Source organism: Phyllostomus discolor, chromosome 2 (assembly GCF_004126475.2).
Source record: "Phyllostomus discolor isolate MPI-MPIP mPhyDis1 chromosome 2, mPhyDis1.pri.v3, whole genome shotgun sequence".
Taxonomy (NCBI): domain Eukaryota; kingdom Metazoa; phylum Chordata; class Mammalia; order Chiroptera; family Phyllostomidae; genus Phyllostomus; species Phyllostomus discolor.
The window spans coordinates 33,787,182-33,813,345 of NC_040904.2; the positions used below are offsets into that span (position 1 = coordinate 33,787,182).

The 26,164-nt window shown below is 40.8% G+C and overlaps 1 protein-coding gene and 1 pseudogene across 5 annotated transcripts in view; both read right to left on the reverse strand.

Moving 5' to 3' along the window:
- The window catches only part of TNIK (TRAF2 and NCK interacting kinase), a 349,252-nt gene that overhangs the window by 13,867 nt on the left and 309,221 nt on the right, over window positions 1-26,164 (reverse strand). For all 5 annotated transcript variants that reach the window (XM_036017691.1, XM_028505308.2, XM_036017690.1 and 2 more), the window contains 6 exons: window positions 17,647-17,776; window positions 11,305-11,469; window positions 9,194-9,305; window positions 8,236-8,406; window positions 6,429-6,572; window positions 1,346-1,480 (listed from right to left, as the gene is read on the reverse strand). In XM_036017691.1, the coding sequence (XP_035873584.1) occupies window positions 1,346-1,480; window positions 6,429-6,572; window positions 8,236-8,406; window positions 9,194-9,305; window positions 11,305-11,469; window positions 17,647-17,776 (857 nt within the window). The remainder of the gene's footprint in view (window positions 1-1,345; window positions 1,481-6,428; window positions 6,573-8,235; window positions 8,407-9,193; window positions 9,306-11,304; window positions 11,470-17,646; window positions 17,777-26,164) is intronic.
- Window positions 19,330-22,263, reverse strand: LOC118498810 (annotated as a pseudogene).

Here is a 26,164-nt window from a genome sequence, read left to right on the forward strand (position 1 = left end):
ATATCTTGTTGTGAGTCTTCTTTTTTCATTCACTCTTCTGGGTACTCAATTCTTTTAATTTGGGATTTCAAGACTTTAGTTATAAAAATTTTCTTATATTCTTTCTTTGAAACTTTCTTCACTTTCCATTTCTTCTTTTCTAAAACTCCTGTTACCTAGATTTTGAACCACTTGGACTGATTATTTTTTAACTTTCCACTTATTCCCCTAATTTTTTTGTTCTACTTTCTAGAAGTTTTCTCATCTTTATCTTCCAAAATTTCTGTTATATTTTTACTCCTGCCAATGTATTTTAATTTCCAAGTTTTTTTGTTTTTGTTTTTTTGCTTTTTGAATGACTTCCCTCAACCTCGCTCCACAGTTTTGATAGCCCTCCTTGTTCTTTTTATGGAAACAGTTTTGATGGCCTCTCTGAAGTTGTTTCTTTCTTTAAAATTTTCTTCTACTCCTCATTGTCCTTGGTCCCTCTCAAGTCATTTCTAAGTTTCCTATCTGTAAGTGGATTTTCCCATGTCTGATACGGAGGCTTACTGACTGCTGGGCTCTGCTTTAAGAAGTTAGACACCAAGCTTTGTTCATGGCATCTCAAAGGTTAGTACCTGAACATCTTTTCTGGCTGATCATTTAGTTTCTCCACACATGAATCTCAATCTCTTGCTTGGCAGTTTAAGCATGGCTGCCAACATTTTAGGAGCTAAACAGGGGATGGAGTGTGTGTGTGTCTCCTCACAATTCAGTATTTCCCATCATCAAATTGGCCGTGACTACCTTTTGTCTTCTGTTTTAATTGGGGAGGGTAGCTCTCTGACTGGCTGCTGGAGGAACTTGCTACTCATTAACTCTCCAGCAATGCTTCTATTTTGGTTCGACTCTGCTTCTGCCTCAGGTACACCTGGGGCCTCAGATCCTGGGCCTTCCTGGGTTCTGTTAAGTGACTGGATTAATTTTGATGAATTTACTCACTGAAAACTTAAAATTCAGCATTTCCTGGTTAGCTAGGTTTGTTTTTAGTCATCCAACTACTCTTGTTCAATTTTGTTGACGTCTCATTTGCTGGTTTCTCTTCTGGTCCCTTTGTCCTTGTAGGTTTATGGTATTTTTATTCCTTCATTATCATTTTAATGGGTGGGATATATATATATTTAAACTGGAGCCTAGGACTTAACTCTGAATGCAATCTTTCAACTTCATTCATCTTTTTTTTTTAAATAATGCAAGTATACTTATGGTTTCAGCAACATCTTAATTTGGTGCATCATCAATGTATGATAGAAAAAACCTGAATGGAACTTAACTGCATAACTCAGGGTGAGTATGAAGAACAGTTCCGCATCTTGAGACTTACCCACTTTGTAATGTATACAGCCTTCCAAGTCCCCAACGGTGATCCAGCCTTGTTTCTTCTCCACTTCTGGGTCATTGTGTAGTATTCTATTTCTTAACCATGAAAGATAGTAAACTCGTAGCTTATTCTTCTTTCCTGTTGAAATAATAGAGCTTTCATTTCAAGACCCTGTAACAGCTTTTTCTCTCAACCTACCTCATCTCCATTTTATTTTATCCATTTATTTTCATTTATGTGTGTGTAAGAAGGCACATTAACCAGTGTCTCCAGCATTGTCAAAGTGTGTCTCTCCCAAATCTTATGGTTAAAACAGCTCTAATTGTTTTGACAAATAACTGCTTTATTTTTTAATATATTGTATTGATTATGCTATTACAGGTATCCCAATTTTTTCACCTTTGCCCCCATTTGCCTAGTACCCCCATTCCCTCCAGCAATTCCCTCCCATAGTTCATGTCCCTGGGTCATGCATATAAGTTCTTTGGCCACTCCATTGCCTATACTGTTCTTACCATTCCCCTGTCTATTCTGTGCCTACCAATTTGTGCCTATTAATCCCTGCACCTTTCCCCGCATTCTCCCCATTCCCCCTGCCAGCGAATAACCACCCAAATGATCTCTAGTATTTATGATTCTGTTCCTGTTCTGCTTGTTTGCTTTTTAGATTCAGTTGTTGATAGTTGTGAATTTGTTGTCTTTTTAACATTCATAGTTTTATTCTTCTTTTTTCTTATATAGTTCCCTTTAACATTTCATATAAGGGCTTGGTAATGATGAATTCCTTTAACTTTACCTTATCTGGGAACTACTTTATCTGTCCTTCCCCTCTCAATGATTTAGGTCCTTGCTTTTCATCACTTTGAATACATCCTGCCAGTCCCTTCTAGCCTACGAAGTGTCTTTTGAAAAATCAGCTGACAGTCTTATGGGAACTCCTTTGTAGGTAACTCTCTGCTTTTTTCTGTTGCTATGCTTAAGATTCTCTCTTTATCTTTATTAACCTTTGGCATTTTAATTATGATGTGTTTTGCTATGGTCATCTTTGGGTTCAACTTGTTTGGGATTCTCTGTGCTTCCTGAACTTGTATGTGTATTTCCTTTGCCAAATTAGAGAAGTTTTCTTTCATTATTTTTCCAAATAAGTGTTCAGTTTCTTGCTCTTCCTCGTCTCCTTCTGGCATCCCTATGATTCAGATGTTGGTACATTTGGAGATGTCTCAGAAGTTCCTTATTCTATCCTTGCTTTTTTTGAATTCTTTTTTCTTCTTGCTGTTCTGATTGAATGCTTTTTTCTTCCTTATGTTCCAAATCGTTGATTTTATCCTGGGCTTTATCACCTCCACTGTTGTTTCTCTGTAGATTTTTCTTTATCTCACTTAATGCGACCTTCCGTTGTGCCTGGTTCTTTTTCATGCTGTTGCAGATTTCTTTGAGCATCCTGATAACCAGTTTTGAACTCTGTATCTGATAGGCTGCTTATCTCTATTTCATTTAGTTCTTTTGCTGGAGTTTTGTTCTGTTCTTTCATTTGAGCCATATTTCTTTGTCTCCCCAATTTGGCAGTCTCCCTGTGTTTGTTTTCATGTATTAGGTAGATCTGCTTTGACTCCCTGTCTTAGTAGCGTGGCTTATTGTAGAAAAGGCACCTGTAATTTTTGTGGGGTGGAGCCTCAAGTAATCACCAGGGTGGGGCAACCTGCCCCATAGCAAAACACATTATAATTAAAATGCCAAAGGTTAATAAAGATAAAGAGAGAATCTTAAGCATAGCATGAGAAAAGCAGAGAGTTATCTACAAAGGAATTCCCATAAGACTGTCGGCTGATTTTTCAAAAGACACTTCGTAGGCTTGAAGGGACTGGCAAGATGTATTCAAAGTGATGAAAAGCAAGGACCTAAATCATTGAGAAGGGAAGGACAGATAAAGTAGTTCCCAGATAAGGTAAAGTTAAAGGAGTTCATCATTACCAAGCCCTTATATGAAAAGTGAGGTGTCAGTCACCTCACTTTTTCTCTTTCTCCCTTTATGCTACTTGTGCCCTTCCAACTGCTGTTCTGGTGCTGAATCCCAGAGTAGGTGGGTCTGCATGAGTCCTATATCTGTTGTGGGCCCTTAAGAGGAGTCTCTTGAGAATCCTGCAGTATCTTCTGCCTCAACCCCCACTGCCCCCAGAAGTTATGGTGACTTATCTTCCTGGTGCTGGAACCCCGGGCTGGGTGGTCTGGTCTGGAGCAGAGATGACTTGATCCCAAGGTATCCCTCCAGGTTTTCATCCACCACACATGAATGTGAGACTGCCCATTCCACCGCCTCTCTGTGCCTCCACCCTCCTACCCATCTGGGTGAATGTGGCTTCTTTAAATCCTTAGTTGTCGGGCTTCCATACAGCTTGATTTTCTGATGAATCTGGGTGATATTTGTTTTTAGTCTAGTTGTAATTTTTGCTGTAGTTGTGTGCAGAGGCAAAGTGTGTTTACCTATGTCTCCATCTTGGCTGGAAGTCCAAGTAACTATTTTATAATTTGTCTTTGCCTTCAGGTTGTATTTTATTTGAGCATGCATTCTTACTCTCTCTTCTTTATACAAAGAGTAGTATACTGCTGCTCTCAGTGAGGCCTAATTCTTTTTGTGTGTGTTTTATTGCTTATACTATTACAGCTGCCCCAATTTCTTCCTTCTTCACCCTCCTCTGACCAGCCCAGCCCTTCTTCCATAGCCAATTCACACGCTGTTTTCCATTTCCATGGGTCCTTCATATATGTTCTTTGACTAATCCCTTCACCTTCTTTCAAACAGTTCCCACCTTCCCCATCCCCTCTTACCACTGTCAGTCTATTCCATGATTCCATGCCTCTGGTTCTCTTTTGTTCATTAGTTTACTTTGTTTATTGGATTCCCCTTATAGGTGAGATCATATGGTATTTGTCTTTTACCAACTGGCTTTTTTGTTTAGCATATTAGATGAATGAATTAAAAAACTGTGGCACATTTACACAATGGAATACCATGCAGCAGGAAAAAAGAAGGAATCTTTCCTTTTGTGACAGCATAGATGGAAGTGGAGACTATTATGCTAGGCAAGACCTAATTCTATAACAGAATGATGGATCAGAGTTCCAGAATATTCTAGATCTCTATGCATGTAAGAGTGTTGACAACTGGATCTTTTATCTGTATGTGTGACTGCCTTCCTCTCACCTTCTAACCTAACAGCACAGGTTAATGGAGAGCCTCTTGTTTACCTCCTCTATTACTTTAAAGATGATAGCTGGTGGTAGTTTTATTTTACCTGATTAACAAAAAAAAGGAATTTGTAAAGGAACAAGAGGAACAAGTTCAATGAAGGTAATCTGAGCTTAGAAAACAACACTGGATGCATTTATGGTGCCGAGATCATAGAAAGAAATACCAAACAAAAAACAGAGAAGAAAAAATAGGTGAGAACTTGGAAAAAACCTTAAAAATTCCCTTTGGTCATGTGACCCTGGAATAAAGACTTTTTTAGTATGATAAAAAACATCTTAAAAACATTGAAGAGTATACACTGAGCACACTTTAAGATACTCCATGAGATCATCTGTGCTCCAGATGAGAAAATATCCCTTGGGGTGGCTCTTCCTAAGTGTTCAGAAATTTAGGCCTGTGGGTTTCACTTCTTGGGTACTTATCTTCCTTTGATTTCTCTTAGGTGTCAAAAGATGTTTTATATTTTACAGATGTAATATTTACCAGAAGAAAATTCATTAAAGCAATCATATACTGCATTTCACAGGAGAGTGCATTCATGACGTAAATGAAGGGAATCACTGTGCAGTTACTATTTCCTTTTGTTATTAAGAGCCTGAAATACATATTGATCATGGTAGCTAGGATGAGTAGGAGTCAGTGCTTCCCTCTTTCTATGCCAACACAGACCCAAAGGGAGTTCAAGAATCTTTGGCTCCTATTTTCATCTTCTTCTTTCCCCACCTATGCCTCATGAGGAGTAAATGCCTATACTTCTAAAAATGGGAACGTGTCACTCAATACATAATGGAGCCTGAATGTGAGTTTCCCGGTATTGTTTCCACTTTTGGTAGGTGACTAGCAGAGGAATACTTTTAAATTTGACTTGGTAGTGTAGTAATCAAGAAAGCAATTAACCAGAACAAAGGACTACACTGAATTAAACTCAAATGATAATATAAGAAGAATTTCTTGGTTAACTGTTATGTGGGGAGAATATGAAAATGAATCTCTGAGCATTTGGTGGAAGGGTAAAAGAAAGAGGGAGCTGCGGCATCAAGTGAAGGCGTTTATTTCAAAATAGAAGTCCAGCTGAAGAATTAAACTTTGTTTAAGGTTCAGTCCAGTAGCACTGCATGGCCTCTGCTAAACAACGGCTGCATGTAGAACCACGGTTTTCAAACTTGGCTGCACACTGGAAACACCTCAGGAGCTATGAACACAGTGGGTGCCTGAGCCCAAGGGATTCTGACTCCTGGTCTGGCGTGCAGGCTAGACTTCCCATATCTCCTCACTTTTGTCTCCATCTTTTTTAAAGCTCTTTTTTGGGAACCAGAAAGCTTCAGAGTATAGGAGTAACGATTCCCACAGTCAAATCTCTTTGCAGACTCAGTCACCCAGTGGGCCAGCGGCACTTGCTAAAATATCAGTGGACTCTAAGCTAGAACAGTTCTTATGAGAAAAGGGACCAGAGACATTTCTGCTTACAAAATTTCCCACTCCCAGAAACCTACATTTTGATCTCTCCCCTCTGAGAGTAGATGGCAACGACGGGGGTGCAGGCACCTTGAAAACACCCTTGCTGAGTCCTGATGGTGGGTAAAGGCCCACAGGGGTAAGTAAGCCTTTGTGGTACGTCCCTGCCTAATTCAGATTTCAAGCGAGAGAGACTTACCTTTAGAGGTCAGAATTGCCAGAGTTACAAAATGCAGGTGATCTCACCCTGGCTATACTGCTATAATTCACTGTGCCCCTTGTTAGCTGGGGAAGGGCAGAACTTACTGTTTCTTCAGAAATGAGGTGATCACCTTTCCTATCTGTGCAGACCTGGAGGCCTTGGTCACCCTAGTAACGTACCTGATATTGTCACGAGGACATTCAGTCCCTCGAGCACATCCATCTGCTGAAATCGCCTCCGATTGATCAGATTATAGACTTTGCCTTGCCCACTTCGGTCCAAAAGCATCAGGCCATTTTCAGTTCCCACCAGGAGGTTTACACCTGCAAATTTAAGAAGCACCTCAAGACTGACTTTGTATGGGCTTTAACCTGCACCTGGGGTCCCTGTAAAACCTAGGAAATGGTGCCTTGTAAACATAAACTAATGGGCAAGCAGGAACTATAGCTGGGAGTGCAGAAGTGGAAGCTCTGACGCAGTAATTAAATTACTGTCTCTTTGGAAATGAAATTAGTTTTAATTTATGAAGTGGTAGCAGCATTTATTACACCTAGCCATTTACTACCTAGTATAAAGAGTCTGTCTCCAGAGGAGCCTTAGGCACAGCTGTGAAACTACCATGGTTCGCCTTTGTTCCTTCCCTCTAATTCCCTTTCTCGGCTCTCTAAATCCCACTTCAAGATTTCCTCAAGGCTCACGGACACCTTACACATGCAGTGATTTCTAGCTTATCCACTTCCAACACACAACAGTGCCCCATATCCATACCTACCCCCTCTGGAAGTAAAAACCCTTCCTCCTCCTCATATCACAGCTTAATCTATGTCCTAAGGTTCTGTTCCCTGTTAGGATATGACAAAATAATTCAAGCAAAGGTGTCAATAGCCTGAGAATCACAGAAATATTGACTGTAAGGAACTTCTTAGGTATTTAAATCTAGTCCAGCCCACCTTCCATACAGTAATCCCTATTAGAAAGCTCTGGCAGGTATGCAGTCTTGTCTGGGTAGCTACAATACTAAGAATTCATCCCTAAGCAAATCACTGCCCCCCACCCCCCAACACACAGCACACACATATACACTGAGAGGTCCCCTGTGCAATGTGTTATATTCATGAACAGGTAACTTTCTAATTTCTTTTGCTGGTTGTATATCCATCTTCTGAGGAACATCAGTGTCTGCTCTTTCATCTGCGTATTCAGTATTAAACATGCCCTGCTTGTTGCTTGCTATCTCTTCTCCAGAGGAGAAGCCTTACTTCTCTCCCTTATGCCTCCCATGAAATGGTTTTTGGGCTTTACACTCTTTACCACTAACATCTGAAATACCTTTGTCTTTATAAAATTGTAGTGCCCAAATCTGGCGTGACCCTTTAGATGGGTACAGAGATGGGCCATGTTTTCCTTGATCTGTCCAAGATGTTTATAGTAACACCAACCAGGGCTTTGATAGGATCTCATCACGCCTACACTGAGTTTGAGGTCAGCTGAAACCTGCAGATCATTTTCACAAGCACTACAGGTTGATGTCTTGAACTAAAAGGGAAGGTTCATCATCTATTGTTCTTTACAAGTTTTATCCTGCTACTACTAGTGGCCTTCGGCAATTCACTAAAATATGCTGGGCTAATTTTCCAGCTGTGAAATAAAGGTAACACCATTATTCCCATCATAAGATTTGTAGGGATCACAGAAAGTGGGGCACGTTACTCAGTGCTGGGCACATTGGTGGTAGCTAGGTTTGTTGTTGGCTTGAGTCCACCACTTATGTAAGATGGTTCTGAATCTCATTTTGTCATCCTGAGAATTAGGCTATCAGTTCCTGTGACATATAAAACTGCTCTCTATTGCTCCTGAGGCCAAGAGAGTTCCAAGTCAGGTCTCTGACCCCCATGATTCCAGCAGAGCTCTTCTGATGGTAAGATCCACAGGCTTTAAATGTTTGAGGGTCAATTCATTACTGAGTAGCAGAGAGCACCAACTTACCCCACAGAGCTGCACAAAGTATTTCTGAATTGAATCGTTTCTTGTATTTTCTGATTTCCGGTGTGTCACTATGAGGCCGAATGTTGGTTGGGTTTACGTTTACCACTGAAATCTTTCTTGCTTCATTGAGTTTGGCTTGCTCTTGCCTAAGAAGTTCACTAGTAAACAGAGCTTTGGGAAAAAGAATCAGAGCAGTCAGCGGCACCTTAAAAAGTAGCCAATGGAGTCATGGAGAAGCAGCTTCAAAACATAATGATTTCTTCTTGCTTAGTGTGCATTAAGGCAAAGGCAAAGAAACTCTGAAACTTTGCATTTTTTTTTAGTAGAATAAAGTATAAGTCACTAATAGAAGCAGTATTTTACCCATTAGTAAAACAGGCTTATGGGCACCACTTGAGTAGTTTAGGAACTTGATAATCATCTGACAACATTAAATATACCACCTTCATCTCCTGTCATATAGGTAAGAAAGAATTACTTTTTGAAATTCCATGTAATCAACTGACAAATTGGCCTAAGTCTGACGATTAGCGAGGTGCAGAAATCTAGAAAGCAAGACTCTCCTTGAAAGCAGCCAGACTTCTGCAGTAGGAAGCACACACCTAGAACTCAACACAACTCAACACGCATTTATTGTCTACTACGTGCACAGCATTGTACCCAGAAATTGATCTTCAGAAATATGTGCTAAATTTGGAGATCTCTGATGAACAGCTTTTCCTAGGGCCCCTGGAAACCTTTGGATTCCTACCAGAAATGAAATTAAATAAATAAAAAAAAGGAAAAAAATTTAAGAATTCTACAAAAGTAATAATTAAAAATAAAAATCTTTCCTTTAAGACAGGGCCTAAGGAGTAAATGGCTTAACTACAGAACTAGTTAATGATTGATTTTTTATTGAGTGATACTAGAAAGGAAAGCCAAGCTGTTTCTAAAATACCAGGGCCATCTCACATACCTGTGGCTGATGATTCTTCATCTTCTTCATCTTCATCAGTGGGGGATGTCTGGTATACTCTGGGGTCCACAAAGGGGGTGAAGGATGCTTTAGTGCTGCTCCCCATGCCATACTAACCAAAAAGCAGGAAGAATAAGAACACATCAATAAATACTACAGCAACAAATAATACTAACAGTACTTTGTTTGGGCTTTAAAATAATTATAGACTCTTGAGTCTGTCCAGATGTTCGCACTCTAAACCCCGGTCAAAGTGCATGCCTCTCTCCCCAGCTTCTCCTGGTATTTATTACTCACTAGCCACTGTGCCTTTGCAGGGTTTCATCACCAGATTGCTAGAGTTACAGTGAATAAATTACATTTTGGACCGTATGTGGCCCTTTAATATGTGGTAAGATGACTGGTGACAGAGCTTACTACTCCCTTAAAGTAAAAACAATCTCATATCAACCAACTGTTCTTAAAAGGTGGTGCAGTTGGCAATAAACTAAGTAAGCATGTCCTCACAGTTGCACTTGGCTTGAGCACACGGTTAACCAAAGGCTCTCTCTTGGGGACTTGGGCCCTTCCACACTAGCCTTGTGATGCAGGTGGATTGGTTACAAGAAGCCTTACAATCTTTAGTTCAGGGACAACTTCATGCAGGAAGAAAAGATTTTTCCTTAGCATGACAATGCCCTTAAAAGGATACTTACATTCACATCCCTTACTTGGGGACTTTATGAAAATACCCAGTTTGCAGGCAATGCACCTTGAGGACTGGCTTAAAAAATAAATCCGAAGGGCTTGGAAAGCACCATGAAGACATGAAGTCAGAACTAGACTATGGAGCAGTAAACTCAAACATTAGGCTTCATGTGACGATATTCCATGTTTGAGTTTTGTAAAAGGAGCTTCAATGACCATCTCTCCATTTTGTCTGTCCTCTTCATTCCTTCTACTATTTCAAGTTCTTTTAATGTCACAAACAGACCTGCACTCAACATAAGAAGCACCTCTTTTATTTTGTATAAATGTCTTTAACTATGTTTTTAGTTGTATTTTTAGGTATCTACTTAAAAATATAATCAACATCCCAAGATCCCTAAACACATAAGAAGAAAACCTTGAAGATTCCACCTGATTTAATTCAAGATTTCCCTTCCACCTTATAAAATCAAGACCACTTCATCTTCTGTAGGGTAGGACTCCCCCTCCCAAATAGAGGACTTTCACATCCACGCGGTCCTCTGATCTTTAGAATATGTCTGTGAATATGCCACTATGTTCTTTTCCTTTAGGTGAACAAAGCTTGTTCCCTCTATAACTTTACAATCCAAAGCATGGATCATAAGAAATTAGTGCACAACGTTAAAAACAACAGTGCACAGGCTTTATAAACCCATGTAGGGAGGGCCTAACTGTGATTCATAGGACTACTCGTGAAATATGACCGAGGAGGGCTGTGAGCTCTTCTTATTGGTCAGTGGGGTCAATGACATCTACATGCACTACCTAACACACCACATCTGTTGAGACTTTTTTCCAGGACCTTCTCTATCTAGGAAAGATAATGTCCCACTCTCTCTTTCTCATGCAGTTTAGAGTTTCCAAAGCATCTATTTGGAGTTTGAGAATGTATCGATTTATTGATTTTTATTTTTCATAAAATACATTTCAACCTCATAAAGTCATAAAGTCATTTCATAAAGTCATTTCAACCTCATTTCATATAAGTCAAACTTAGTTTGACGAAATTTTTGTAAATACGAATCTCAACTATTGGCCCTGGAATCGCTATAGGCTGAAGTTCCTACCACTGGCTGGGCAGGTGGGAAGTCCCAGTACTGGTCTTAGCTCTGTCACAAACCAGCCTTGTGCCTCAGGCAGGGCTCTTAGTCTCTGTGAACCTCATCTGTAAAATCAGGTGTTGGTCCAGATGGTATCTGAGAACTTTTCACTGCTCTGCTTCTACGGTTTCCTCTAGCTGAGGATATGCATAAGTAGCTATATAGTAGAAAACAACCAAGCACATTTCTGGGAGCTCAGCAAAGACTCATTCTTGAAGAGAGAAGGGTTTCAGAACCCCCTGAAAGAGAGCAGAGCTGTCATGGCTGCTGCCCAGCACCTACTTCAGTCCCAGAGTCCATTTCCTGGGAATGGGTGGAGACGCGTCCCAGGCCCTCGGTCGGGGTCCCAGCTGGGGAATGACTCTGCTGCACCAGGTCCGGGAGGTTGATGTGGCCGGCGAAGCCATTGCTGTCACTGTGGCCAGATCGCTTCTTCTCTCCAGATGTCTGGGGGTGGGGGGCAAACACACAGGGGCATCAGAGGGGGAAGCAAAGGCTACAGAGTGACCTCACCCTCACACAGCACAGGTGAAGTCGTCTCCACATCCACCCACTGGAGTGTGGGAAGATTCCATTCATATGTCTATTTTACCTAAGAAGATAAGAAAGACATTAAGCTTTGCTAATATTTAGTATACGGACTGCCCCTGAGGTCTGATGCTGCTGCAGGAGGGGCAGTCCGGGGTCACACACAATGTGGGGGTTCACTGTGGGAAGACAGGAATGCTGCAGGTGGGGGCTGGGTAGGGCCCGCACTTGCAAGTATTTGTGTGTGTGTTCCTGTGCACGCGCATCAATTGATGGAATTTGTGGGTCATGTTACTAGGTTATAATGACACAGACCCACACAACAGACACATGCTCTGAAGTACTGCTGAAAAGAGGCAGTGGGATGAGATGGTACTAATAGTCCATGCACGTGTGTACACCAAGAAAATGCAGGATGATACCCAACTCACAGGGTTCTTTGGCAGTCACGAAGTCAAAACAATGTTTAATCAGATCTGACAGGAATTACCAAAAAAAAAAATCACCAACCTTCTCCTCTAAACCCCCCCCAAAACAAAAAAACCCAAAACATAATGAAGATCCAAAGATTACTTGAAAATATGGATTTACAATCTACTACCACTAATACTGAATTTCTCAGAAGCAGCTATGGTGCCTTGTGATAGCACCCAGTAAAAAAAAAAAAAAAAATGAAGCCATCATGACTAGTAAAGCATTTGAAATACCATTTATGTATCTCTTTTTAATGCTCTTTAAAGGTACTTTATAACGTACATAATATGTTAGTACAGAAGGACAAATATAGGATTTGTAAATAAATACACTGTATTCTGTGGCACGCTCTAACAGTTTTACTGATAGAACTGCCTGACCCAACACGTTGTAAATCACTGCCTGGGAGAGCAAAGCCTCCTTCCTAAAATCTCAGGGACAAATTACGGGATTGAAGGACAACTGTTCTCCCTAAAAGCCAATGGCCACCACACTGTAGTCCTGGCTAGCACTGCGCTTTTTAAGTTAACACTCACGTGACTAGCTCACTGAGGGCCCTTAGAGCACACCTGGCTTAGTAACGATTCCCTTCCTTGCCTTTTCTTTCCTTGTTTACCCAACATCTTTGAGGCCTACTAAATGTGAGGCGTTTTGCTGAACATGCAGGAATCATCAGGAACAAGGTAGATGCGTTCCCTGTCTTGTTTGGGGCTGGCTGCTGTGGGCAAGGGTTCATGCTGTTTCTGTGACCACCTCATCAGACTGGCTTCTTCGTTCCAGAAACTGTCTTGTTTTTGTAACTCCAGTTCTGCACCTGCCTCTAGCTAGAAGGGAAAAGAGGTGCTTTTTTTCCTCTTTTCTTTTCCTTTCTTTTGCAAGATAAGCAGACTCTCAAGTCCCAGAAGGGATGTATGTAATTGATGTTACTAGGCAGCTTGAGAAGTAACTGCAAAGCCTTAGTGACCTCTATATTTTTTGTCCACATGCTTCTGGCCTATAAAATGTGTCCCAGAGAGAGGCATTTTCTGGATTCATTTTGCCACAGGGCTCATCTGAACATTACACCAGCTAATGACATTCTGGGGGTTCCATACTGATGTATTTTATTGTCCCTCTCTTATGTGTACTGGGCAGCTTCTCTGTTTTTCTAACTTCTGTTCAAATACTGGAAAGCTTTCGAATATTTCCCCCAACTTTCCAGGAGCATAAATCACACCTTATCTCTAGAGTTCTGCAGTCTCTATTCTATCAGCAGCATTCTGCCTCAAGTCAAAAACTGATGTGGACACAGGGGTTCTCTTAGGCCCGAAGAGGCTCATCAAGGGGAATGGCCCAGACAGGGAGAAGCTAGAAGGAACCCAGCAATGACCCCTGAATCTTCCCACTTCTGGGTCATCACCCTTTTGTTCAATCAACCAGCACCTCCTTAGATTTAAATATCTTCTCTGTGCCAGGCATTCTGCTGGGAATACAAAAGTAAGTGAACAATAGCCCTGGGCCGCTAGGGCCTTATTAACAGAACCCCTCGGATCTCTATAATCTTCATGCCCTCACCATTTCCACGAGGGTGGACACTAAGATGTTTCAACACATGCCTGGGACCATGCTAAACACTCTATGCTTATATCCTCCCAATAACACCATGGATCAGCTTCTCATTTCATAGATGGAGAACTTCAATGTAAAAAGTTCAATTAACATGCCCCAACTGACACACAGGTTTCCAGTGGTGAAATCAGGGTCTGAACCAAGGCTGTCTGGTGGCAAAGCCCAGGTGCTCTGGGTGGCTGCCATGCCAGGTGGCTCTGCTCTCAGGTGACTGGACCAGGAGTGGACACCTGAGCCAAGGAGGATCCGGTTCCCACTGGAATTTACTATTAGGACTGAGGATTATTGGTCAGTCTCTGCTGGACAGCTGAGCTGGGATGTGGCGACTGTCCTACAACGGGGGTTCTGGGGGATGAGAGCACGTGCACGTGGAGGGAGAGAAAGCTGGTCAGTGGAGGCACAGAACACAGGAAACATGTGGAGGAAACAGCAAAGGTGCCAGAGATGTGCACGTGAGAAGCTGCCTGAGCTCCTGATCACTTTTCAGAGCCTGCATAGCCCCACATGGGGTCCCAACCCACTCTGCCTTTGGTGTCCTTCAATGAAAGACCTCTGAATCTTTATTCCCCATCTCTGATACCTACTCCACTTTTGTCCTTAAGCTGTTTCATGTGGGTTCTTTTTCCTATTACTTGGAAACAATAGAGGCTTCATGATACAAGCTAGTGTTCTGGTTCACTGGGGTGGACAGACCCTGGAGAGGTTATCAGCTGGTCAGTAATGAAGGTGCTAAGGACTGAGGCCCATGGAATCCCAGGAGAGGCTTCAAGGAGAAAGGGGAGGCTGAGCCAGACCCACACCGGCTGCTCAGTGAAGAAGGGGCAGTGGTAGGGAAGGGAGAACAGTTCTTCCAGCAGATGGGCCCTGTGGACAAAGAGACAGGCGACAGCTGGTGTGGTGTATTCTAGAACTAGAGTAAAGAGAGGTCTGGTGGGGCCATATGGTAGTGAAAGCAGAAACACAGGGGCAGGGGAGTGCACTGTAAGGGCTAATTTGTGCATTGGACAAGATCACGGGAAGGGGAGACAGTACGTTCCTATACAACCAGCTAGTCCACTCCCATAAGAAGGATGAGTTGAGCAAGCACTCCTTGATGCTCATCTCAGGGACTAAACTAATAGCACCTTATAAACTAAGTTCCATTATAATAAGTTTTTCTTTTATTTTCTTATTTATTGTCAGGGACATACTTTAATTTGCATTTATTTTTTTTACTATATGAGGTCTGTTCAGAAAAAGTCCAACCATTGTTAATATAACAAGAATGGTTTGCACAAAATTGATGTAACCTGGCAGCCACGGAGAGTGGACTGGAATGTACATGTGTGAACAATGATGACTTCACTGTATTTGGTCAGGTGAGGGTGGCAGACACTGTTGAGTGAGCATGTGTACTGTGTGGCCATCGAATTCATAATGACAGAATGAGTAGAACAATGAATCTGCATCAACTTTTGCATTAAACTTGAATGGTCCTCCATGGAAACTATTTGGATGATTCAGGAGGCTGCAGGTATGGGCAACTGGTGATTGGCAGCTTTATTATGACAATGTGCCCACTCATGCATAACATCTTGTGCAGAATTTTTTGGAAAAACATCAAGTCACCCAGGTGACTCAGCCCCTTGACAGCCCAGATTTGGCACCCTGCTACTTCTGACTTTTCCCAAAACTAAAATCACCTTTGAAAGGGAAGAGATTTCAGACCATTGATGAGATTCAGGAAAATACAATGGGGCAGCTGATGGCAACTGGCAGAATGGTGTGAGATGCCAACATGCCTACTTTGATGGAGACTGAGGCATCCTTGTTCTGTGTACAATGTTTCTTGTATTTTGTATCTTCTTCAATAAATGTCTCTATTTGTCGTAGTACCTGGCTGCATACTTTCTGGACAGACCTCATATACACTTTTAATGGATTTCAAATTAAGTTTTGCTATTTTAAAAGTCCACATTTGGGAAAGGTAGAATTTAAAAACTGAGAGGATAAAGAGTCCCGGCCGAGTAGCTCAGCTGGTCAGAGCAACATCGTGATCCACCAAGGCTGTGGGGTTGACCCCAGGTCAGGGCACACACAAGAATCAACCAACGAATGCATGAATAAGTGGAACAAGTTGACGTTTCTCCCCGCCCCCTTCCCTTCCCTCCTCACTCTCTCTCTAAAATCAATAAATAAAAAGTAAAAAAAAATTGAGAGGATAAAAAGATTTCAGAGCCCCAACAGATCTAATTCATAGGAGATAGTGGTGAATCCTAGTTTCAAAGTGATTGATTGTGGTCAAAGAACATTGGAGCGCTTTAAATAACATGCAGCCATTTGGATGTGTCTGCCACATGAACTGGAAATGTGGCTACAATATCTGCTTCCAGGTATTGACTCCGTTGTAAAGATTCAAGCAAATTTTAAACCACATTAGAAATCAGGATCCTTTTATTTAGAGTCAGGGAGTAACTCACTCCAGAACATTCCCCCTCATGTTTTCTCAGGTGGCAAGCCATAGTGATAGAAGCCCTCCACACATGTGCTGGAATTGTCCATTCACCACACTGGAAGATTTATACACCGGCACTGTCCAATGTCAACTTCAGTAGCCAGGTCCATTTTTCATTTCAGGCTTATGTGAGAGGACTCTTTAAAGTCTACTTAAAAGATTCAGCAAGGCCATAAAATGAAACTCTAACAAGTTGCTTTGTGAACTACTCTTCCAGTTTTAGCCCTGCTGCCAATTATTTCTTCAATGGCTTTATTCATCCTAAAACTACTGTACCTTACTTTTTCATAAAAGTGAGATGACCCTGACTTTCTGAAGAGCAAAGCCTGCTATTAGGGCTTCCCGGTATGTCCCAGCTGAGGAGGGAGAATGACAGATGATAAATGTTTATGTTTCAGAGAAAGGAGTGGGGAGTAATAACACGTAAAAAAAGAGCTCAACTCTATGGAGAGAATGAAATAAAAGAGTTAGCATGTATTGAATGCTTACATGTCTTAACTCACTTAATCCTCCTGATCTCGTGATGAGTCATATGCTATTATTTATGAAAACTTACACATGATAAAAAAGATGCAGGAAGAGAGATCAAATAACTTTTGCCCAATGTCATCAGCCATTACTTTCTTTCCAAGAAAAGACCTGGTGTCAAACTTGCATGATAACGATGATGTAAAAAGGAAGAAAAGAAGAATTATGATTTGTCCTTAATTTCAATGTCTGGTTATATTTTGCTTGCTTTTTTGTTTTGTTGACAGTAACCAGAGGGGAAGGGGAAGAAATAATGGGGGAAAGAAGGGAAAGGGTTGTCAAAGTACATGTACAAAGCCAAAGATTAGGGGTGGGAGGTGGGGGTGGGTGGGGCAGGGGAAAATGGTGGTGGGAAAATGAAGACAACTGTATTTGAACATTAATAAAAATAATAAAAAAATAAAAAATACATAATTTGGCACGACCCTTCTGGTTAGCACTGATTCTGTGTGGCGAAGGGACAGGTGAAAGGAAACATGTGTACCCCCCTCCCAAATGAAATGATGCTCCCAAAGTTAAAAAAATAATCGAAGTGCTAAGGTACATGAGTCTTTGTTTTTTCACCAATACAGCTTCATAGTCTTAAATGTTGATTTAACTAGATAAGATGTTCTTGGAACTACCGAGCATTTTCTACATAAAATTCAGAAGGATAAACCTATGAGAGGAGGAGGCATAACCAGGCTAAAGATGCTATTCAGAGCAAAACACCTGGGTTTGTCAGTTTTACATCCTCAGGCTCAAATTCTATATTCCTATATGCATAGCTCCTACAAAAGAATTGGACTAATGGAATTAAGTCACACTGTGAAAGCTCAGAAGGATACAGGAAAGAAGGCGGTGGACAATTAAAATCACTCAACCATTTAGAAAAACACAAGCCCCCTACCCTCATACTTAAAATACATGCCATAAGCACACTCTGGGAAAACTCTAATATAAACACCAATTAAGAAATGTACTTCCCCTCCACAGTTTTTATACCAACTTACCTCTCTTATCATCAAGGTTCCTTCTCTTGAAATGCTGCCACTGAACGCATCCGCGTGCGAGGTCTCCAGCCCGTGCGTGCCGACCATTCCCACGTTGTACTGCTCTGTGCCCCCGGGGGCGCCCGTTGGTCTGAGATGGGAAAGGATAATATTCACGTTGAGGGAATGCTGTTTGCTGTCCATGTTCATTTTTTTTATTGTGGTACAACATGCATAACATAAAATTTACCATTTTAACCATTTTTAAGTATCTAGTCCACTGGCCTTCCATGTATTCCACATTTATTGTTAATGTTGCACTGATGCCTGAACTGGTGTCCCACTTCAGGGACACCAGTTCAACGTCCCCTCTCAGCCTGCTTTCCACCCAGCAGCCAGAGCAAGGGCCTGGGCTCTGCAGGATCTCCCTGCCCCTCTTGTGACCAGCAGGCACCCTGGCCTGTGTTTTTGCACTCGCAGTTCTCTCTGCCAGGAAGTCTTTCTCCTACCCTGGCTCTCATGAATCTGATTTCACCTTAAATGATACTTAGCCTGAGCAGCCTTTATCACTACCTATCTGTGTCTTATCCCACTGGACCCTCTCCTTTCTCTACCCTTCTTGTGTAATGCTTATCACAATTGGTAGTTCTCTATATTTTTGACTCTCTTTTAACATTCTCCTTGTCTCTCACTACGACATACACTCATGAGGAAAGAGTCCTTGTCCCTTTGCTCAGCCCTGTACACACGGCACAGAGTTAACACAGAGTAGAAGTGCAAAAATCAACTGTCTAAACAATGAGTTTTACACTAGTTCTAAAGAGGAAATAGCAATTAAGGGCATCGGTCAATGAGGCTGTTTAACTCAGTCTTCCGTTCTTTTTTAAAGCTCTGTAATCATCCCACACTGTGGCATATTTGTTTCCAGTGTGTTTCTTGCTCTGGTGTGTAATACATAATAGAGAAGGTGACAGGAGCTCGACACTGGCCCTGACAGTGGAGATTGACATTTTCTGTGTGTCCTGCGGTCTGGGGAAGCAGCACCAGGCAGGTGGCGCGGCTCCCCCGCGGGCCAGGTTTCTGTTCTCAGTGCTGCGCTGACTGCCATGCTACTTCCGCAGCTGTCTCTTTTTGAAAGTGTGTTTTTTTTTTTTTTAAATAGGAAAGGTATCAATGTTTGTTTCTCTCATGAGGTGTATTAACAATATCTTCTACCATTTTGTTCTTTTAATTGTTTCTTAAACATTTTAGAAACATCTCTGGTTACTTGGATCCTATCAAAGTCCAAGTACTTGATGAAAGAGTCAATCCAAGAAGCAAGAAACACTCCAGACTTATGACATCTCTGGGGCAGAGATGGCGTCTGTCAGGGATTTTTATCCTAAACAGAGATGAAAAGATGAGTCCAGACCAAAATAAAATGTGTAGCAAGACACTTACTTCACAATGACTAAATCAGAACAGTGAATTGAATGATTAAAATACGGGTTAGAACTGGTAAGTTTGGGAAAAAGTTCCAAAGAAGCACTTTTCAATATGTCATTCCCAGCAAGGAGCTATTAACAGCATTTCAGAGGCATGGGAGGAGAAACTGCTGTGGTGAATTCCTGACATATTGCTATGTCAATAAATCAGACTAGCTCTCAAAACTAGGATTTCTTCACCCATGTATTCAAAATTTTGTGTTGTGTGTTTTTTTAGTTGACTTACATTCTTATTTGGGACAAGCTGGTGTGGAACAAAGAGATCAATAAATGAAGGAGTTTTCAAGAGCTAAAGCCTCCTAGGAGGGAGCCACTTTTCCTCCATCATGTGGGCATTCTTGACCACCAACGGGGACTAGATTGTCAGTGGCCACCTCTGTGTAATCAAGTTGTCTTTCACTAGTAGAGAGTCCCATGGGATTTCAAAGATCAAAGGTATTTTGGCTCCACTTACTGTTTTATCCTGACAATATTGTGATTCTACCCAAACATTTTAATCAGAAATATATCAATATGGATGAATTTTCATAAAAAGTATTTTCTAAATCTAATTCCATGAAGACAACTTCTTGATTAATTTTCCACATACCTCAGTAAAACTCTTCCCCAATTTTTTCATTTTCAGGGTTATTTTACTAAAATTATCATCAGTGGTTCTGATTATTTTCTATATAAGTTTTATAATAAAGATTTGATATATCAATTCATGATTTTTTTGTCCATGTCATCCACCAAGGGCTTCTGTGATCATTACTTCTACCAAGTCCAATTTTTTCCGGATCAGTTTTAAAGGCATACATTTTATTAAGAAGATTTGTCAATTTTTAATCAATAGTAAGTTTTACAGTGTACAGTGTGAGCCACTGCCAGTTCCAGCTCTTGCTGAATGTTTTTACTGAGATTATTTTTTTCCTGGGTCAGTTTTTATATCAATTTTATGAGCCAGAACTACTTCATCTATGATAAATTTTTATAGTGAGGAGTTCAGGCTGTTTTGAGGTTTTTTTTTAAAAAAATGTTAGTTCTACTAATAATACTCCTTGTAAATTGAATAAAAGATAATCTGTATTTCTTCCTTAGTCAATTTTCCTCTAAAATGGTGGGCAAATTCTCTTCAATAGTTTAAGGTTGTTCTATGTGTAGGTCTGATATGTTGCACTGCGAATATTTTGTACATATTTGTTTATTCTGTGTATCTCATATTAATTGCTCAGACCATTAATTTTTTGCTTATTATGTAGTATGATATAAAGCAGGAGCTTTCGGTTATGGAAAAGTCCCATAAATTTCTGCATGTTCCAAATCACGTCTCTCTGTGTTTCCTTTTAAAACACTAAATGAATGCCACAGTTCATGTTTCGGGGATTGCAGAACATTTTTAAATCATGGAAGAGGACTTCTTGCTCTACCTGTCACTGATCACTCCCCTCTGTCCCTCTTTCTCTCCTGGCTTTTGAGAGATGAATTTCCCTTGGATGTCCTTTAACCTCTCTGTCCCTGCATGGTTCTTTTATGGCTTAGAGCTCAGTGCTCTGACATGTCAATCTTTATCAGCTCTTTGGATGTTCATTTATTCATTCATTCACATACTTATTAAAAGTTTATTGTCTGATACACATTGTGTTAGATACTAGAAAAAATATTTTAAAAGTAAGACATAATTCTCAAGTTCTAGAGGACTGTAATCTCATGGAGGTTGAGAGACTAACAAGGGACACATAGTGATGGGCAAAGACAAAACAATTACTTAGCGATATGGCATTTCTAATTTAGTGACACAGCTAAACAGAAGAGCAGAGGGACAACGGTAATTGAAGTTATTGCTTCTTCTTCGCTTCCTTCCTGTGTTTTCACAATCCCTCTTTCTGTACTGGCTCTTTTTTCTGACCAACAATCATTGTAAGATCTCTCCTCTCTCTCATTTCATTAAATCGTTTTCCTTGACCTTAACCTGTACTTACTCTTCACACTTACATTTCTCTCTTTTTCTTAGAAAGAATCAATGTACATTTTTAAATAAAAACAACCCCATAGCATTTATTGTCACCTGGTAATAACATACAGATAATCAAAGCAATAGGAATAAATCTTTAAGAACTATTCCCAACGAAGAACACCTAAAAAACACAAACTGTATTTCTTCGCAACAATTTCTCAGTTCATTAGTCACTTCTAGTTGGAGACACTTTGGAGCAGAGCAATATTGTCTCCTTTTAGCATGATCAGACCTAGTTGTTTTTTTGACTTTCTTTTAGAGTGAATCTCTCTTCACTCCATGAGGTTCATGTACTCATCAAAACCAATGACACAACCCTCTAGATGCATATCCACTTGCTCATAAAGCCACTCCTGAATCCAAGATCTATTTTGCAAGTATCTGAAGATGATGTTGATGGCCACACAATCACCCTCTGCACTTTTTGGCCCTGGCCATGGTACGCCATGGTGGAAGCTGACAAAGACCACACTAAGCCACACGCTACCTCCAAGAGCTACTTCTTGAACAAAGAACTGGAAGCAGAAGTCTAAATTTCTCTCTTTTCTTAAAGTTCTTCTTGTGAACTATGATTCATTCCTCAGATGGTTGCTTCCTATGCTCGACTTCAAGCACCTCAGGAAACACTTTAAGTCATTTCTTAGCTCGCAAATTCAATGATTACTCTTTGATTCTTGTGGTGTTTGGCCTCTTGCCTGTGTCTGTGATTACTAATCATCCCACTCCATCCTTCTCTCTCCTCTAGTTCTTAAGATGCAACTTTTCTCTGGTTTTCCTCTCACTCTTCATTCCCTATCTGTTTTCTTCATGGGCTCTTCTTAAATGCTACCGGTACCCAGGATTCTACTTCGCTATACATAACCTTTGGGAAAGTGCTTATCTACAACCATTTATAATCATCACCTGTGTGTGGAATAACCCTAAATTAATATATCCAATACTGTTACTCAGAAATTCATTTACTCAACTTCCTGTTGGATATTTCCACTTAGGTGTCCGCAGGTTTCTCCAGCTCCATATAGGTGTGTGGTAGTGGGCTATACCATCTAGATATGTGTAAGTACACTGCATGAAGTTTACACAGTGAAATCTCCTAATGCTGCATTTCCCCATTGTTAAGCTGTGCATGACTATATACAGAAATATTGATAGATATGTGCGTGTATGTGGGTTAATACACACACATACATATCCTTGCTCTGTCAGTCAAGGGGGCCTAAAATAAATGATAGTCCAATAGCAATGAGCACACCTAGTGCCCAAGTCTTGGTTTCTAATATCATTTGTAATAAAAGAAATGAGGACTCCTTGGAGAAATAGTTGGAATCAGGATTGGAAGGGGGGATATAGAAGATGAGCCTGGAAAATCTTATAGTGTCTGAAACTAAGGAAGTGCTTGATGGGGGATGTCAGGCAATGATACACCAGAGCTTCCTGTGGTTATAGCTGGAACCATTTGGGCCACAAAATGAAGAAGGTTTGAATCATAATCCAAAGTATAAAATAAATATCCATGAGTCCATAGTGATAGAAATGATCGAATAAGCTCATAAATGGAGGGGAAAGACCAATCTCCTGTGCAGAAGAACTCCAAACATATCGCGGCAGACATTCCACCTACAAGAGGGGGGCATAACTGCTCCTTACGTGCAGCTGTGTCCACAGCGGCTTCCTTGCAAAGAGTGCAGTAAGGAAAGGAGGGGAAGTCACTTTTCGCTGGAGAAACCCGACAATCACTACCTCAGCCAGATGATCAAGGTCAATGTCAACAGTCATAAGTCATGTTGACAGTATATACCCTTGGCATGATGTGATAAAAATAACATGTTATCTGTTACCTTCCTCCTCCAAACCACAGCCTTAGTCTAATCATGAAATTGACATCAGACTAATTCCAATAGAGGAGCATTCTGTAATATACCTAATAAGAACTCCTCAAAACTGCCAAGTTCATGAGTAGCAGGGGAAGTGTAAGAAACTGTCATAGCCAAGAGCAGTCCAAGGAGACATGGCTACTAAATAACTAAGGGAAATGTGGTGTCCTGAATGGGATCCTGGAACAGGAAAAGGTAATTAGGTAAAAAAGTAAAGAAATCTGCATATGGACTTTAGTTATTGTGCCAATATTAGTTCCTTAATTGTAACACACGTACCACACACTGTAACACCATCAGGAAAACTGTGTGCAGGGGTGGGGGGAGTAACATGGGAATTCTCTGTACTATCTGCTCAATTGCTCTGTAAATCTAAAACTTCTAAAAGAACTTATTAATAATAAAAGAATTTTAAAAAGGCAATGATTAAAACATACTAAGGCTAAAACAAATATAGCATTTTATAGTTAAATAATCCTTAGTTGCAAAATTATTTTTCTGATACAGAGTCTGGATAGGAAGGAAACGCTGATTGTCAAATCCTACAAAGACTGTAAAAAACAAAACGCCTCCACTGATTAGAGGTAAACTATAGGAAATTTACTGTAATTAGGCCACAGGTTTGAAACAATACTTTCCTCTAATTGCATTTGTCAAAGTGTTCCTGCAAGTATTGATTTAATGCAATTCAATACACATTTACTGAACACCTGCCATATGAAAGGCCCTTGGTTTGGCACTAGGTAGTAAATATAAAAGCTGAGGAAAACATGGATTCAGAAACTAAAGAGGTTAGCATCCAGAAAAGTGTTAAAACATAACACAAAATATTCAAATGAGGCAGGATGTACATGAGCATGGGGGGCAAAGAGAGAGGTCATTTCAGGAAAAGAAACAACATTTTGACAGCCTGCCAGGCATTGGTAAGGACTGATGAGGCTAGTTCAGCTGCAGCATATGCTGGGACAAGGACGGGCCCCAGGGACGGAAAGGGCTGTAGGGCAGTGGGGATACAGCATGACCTGAGTCCCACTGCCACACACTCACAGGGCCAGAACCTGAACAATGGACGGGAGGGCAGAGGCGACCGCAGGTCTAGGGAGGAATATCATCATCCCCAAGGTGGACATCGGGGTCAGGACCGTGGCTTTCTAGTGAAAATTGAAAGGAAGGGACAAAAAGGTATGTGACTTCTGTTGTCCAGAATGAATTTTGTGATGCTGCACAAAATTCCCTGACTAGGGTAGCAACAGATACCCCTACGGATCCAGGCCAGGCCTTACATGTGCTGTTCTGATATGAAAGCATGCCTCTTCAACTTGCTTGATATGGTGCAAGTCAACTTACACACCTTTCCTTCTATCCTCCTAGTCTACGGAGCTTTTAATGTTCTGTGATTATAAAAATAGCACATGCTCATCATAAAATTGTTAGATATATAGAAAATAAAAAGCCCTTAGAATTGTATCATCCAGAGGTGACCATTACTATAATTTTGCTCTATTTCCCTCCCCCCCACTCATTTTACTATGTATGAGTCCCTGGGTAATAGTACAATTGATTAGTTAGGGAATATAATCTTCACTATGTGTACTCTTACAGGCTATGCCTTGTGCTATAAACATGAAACCAACACTGGACATGGAAAAAGGTGTTGCTTTCGCCTCGGGATCTGCCGCTGCTTGTCTGAAAGGCTGGGCTCCGTTTCTGAGAAGCTATTTTGTGTGCACTACATGGTAGTGACCTATGTTGTGATATACTTTTATTTTTTGCTCTAAAAACACACAGCACAAAATGTAAAGGTTTACCTTAACAATAGAAAATGAAAGTGATAAGAATGTATATAAGAAGCACTTTAACTCTAAAATACCCTATTCCTAGAGAAATAATTGTTTTATAATGAATTTTTTAATATGTGAACTTAGGCATACAACTATCATGCTGCAGCAGAACAGAGTGTATATAGTTTAAATAAAAAATGCATATTTTTACTAAATTGGAATATACACACATTTGTATCCTACTTTTTCTCTGAGTATGTCTCATTTACAATTAGATATTTTAAATGTTATTTCATGGATGACCATTTCAATCTGTCTAAAATATATCAGCTCTTCAAGAGCCACGTTAGGCTGTGCCTCCATTCTAAGCATCAAGGATAGTCCATTTATTAAATCTCAGGAGTGGTAATAGATCCTCTGAATTGCTTTACCAGTCTATTTTCTTTCCAGATCATCTTGCTGAAATGACTTCTCTCAAGCATAACACCCACTGCATCACTCCCCAGCTCAGGACATCTTCAATGGTTTCCCAATGGCTACATGATCAAGTGCATGCTTCTTGCTTGGGCTCACTACTCTGGACTTCCCCCCTCATACATCCCACATTCCACCAAACTCAACCTTCAGGATCTTTACTTCAGCCCTTCCCCCCACATCTAATATTATTCCATGTCCTTTTCTGCGTTGATGACAGTTATCTATGTGCATGTCCTTCCTCTGGACTAGGCTCTAAACCCCTTGAAGCCTGGACTTGCCATTTCAGTTCAGCAAAATTAAATAGAAACCAAAGTCAATGAGAACCAACTCTATTCCAGATGCCGTGGAAGATGTTTAGAGTAGGGAGATGAGTAAGGCACAGTCCGCATCCTCAGGGATCTCACAGCTCAAAGAGGGAGACAACATGTAATAAATATCCCAATTCGAGTCACTACGGGAAACCACAGGAATACACTCAAGATACAGTGGCAGCACAGAGGGGATGGGCTCCACTTGTGTAGGCTGGGTTGTGCACAGGTGATTTCTGCAGGGACAGGAAAGCCCCAGACAGTAGAGCAGAAGTGCAGCAAGGTCTATGCAAGCAATTTTAGAAAGGTGGGTGTTTCTGTAGTAGGGGTAGGATGGATTTGCCTTCAGAAGTGTGTGTGTGTGTGTTGGGGGAGGGGGGTGGTGACACCAATAACAGGCTTGCAAAATTTGGCTTAAAAACCAAATGCAATTGAAAATCCCTTCCAAGGCTGTCTTTGGTTATTCTACCAAACATTTATTTTCCTCTGGAATTTTCCATGTGTAATTTTGTCTCTTTGCAACTAGAACATAAACTTTTGGAAGGCAGAATTGAGGTATGCACTTCTTAAATCTGTCAATGCCCCCAGTATGGTGGCTGATACATAGTGAAAGCTTTAC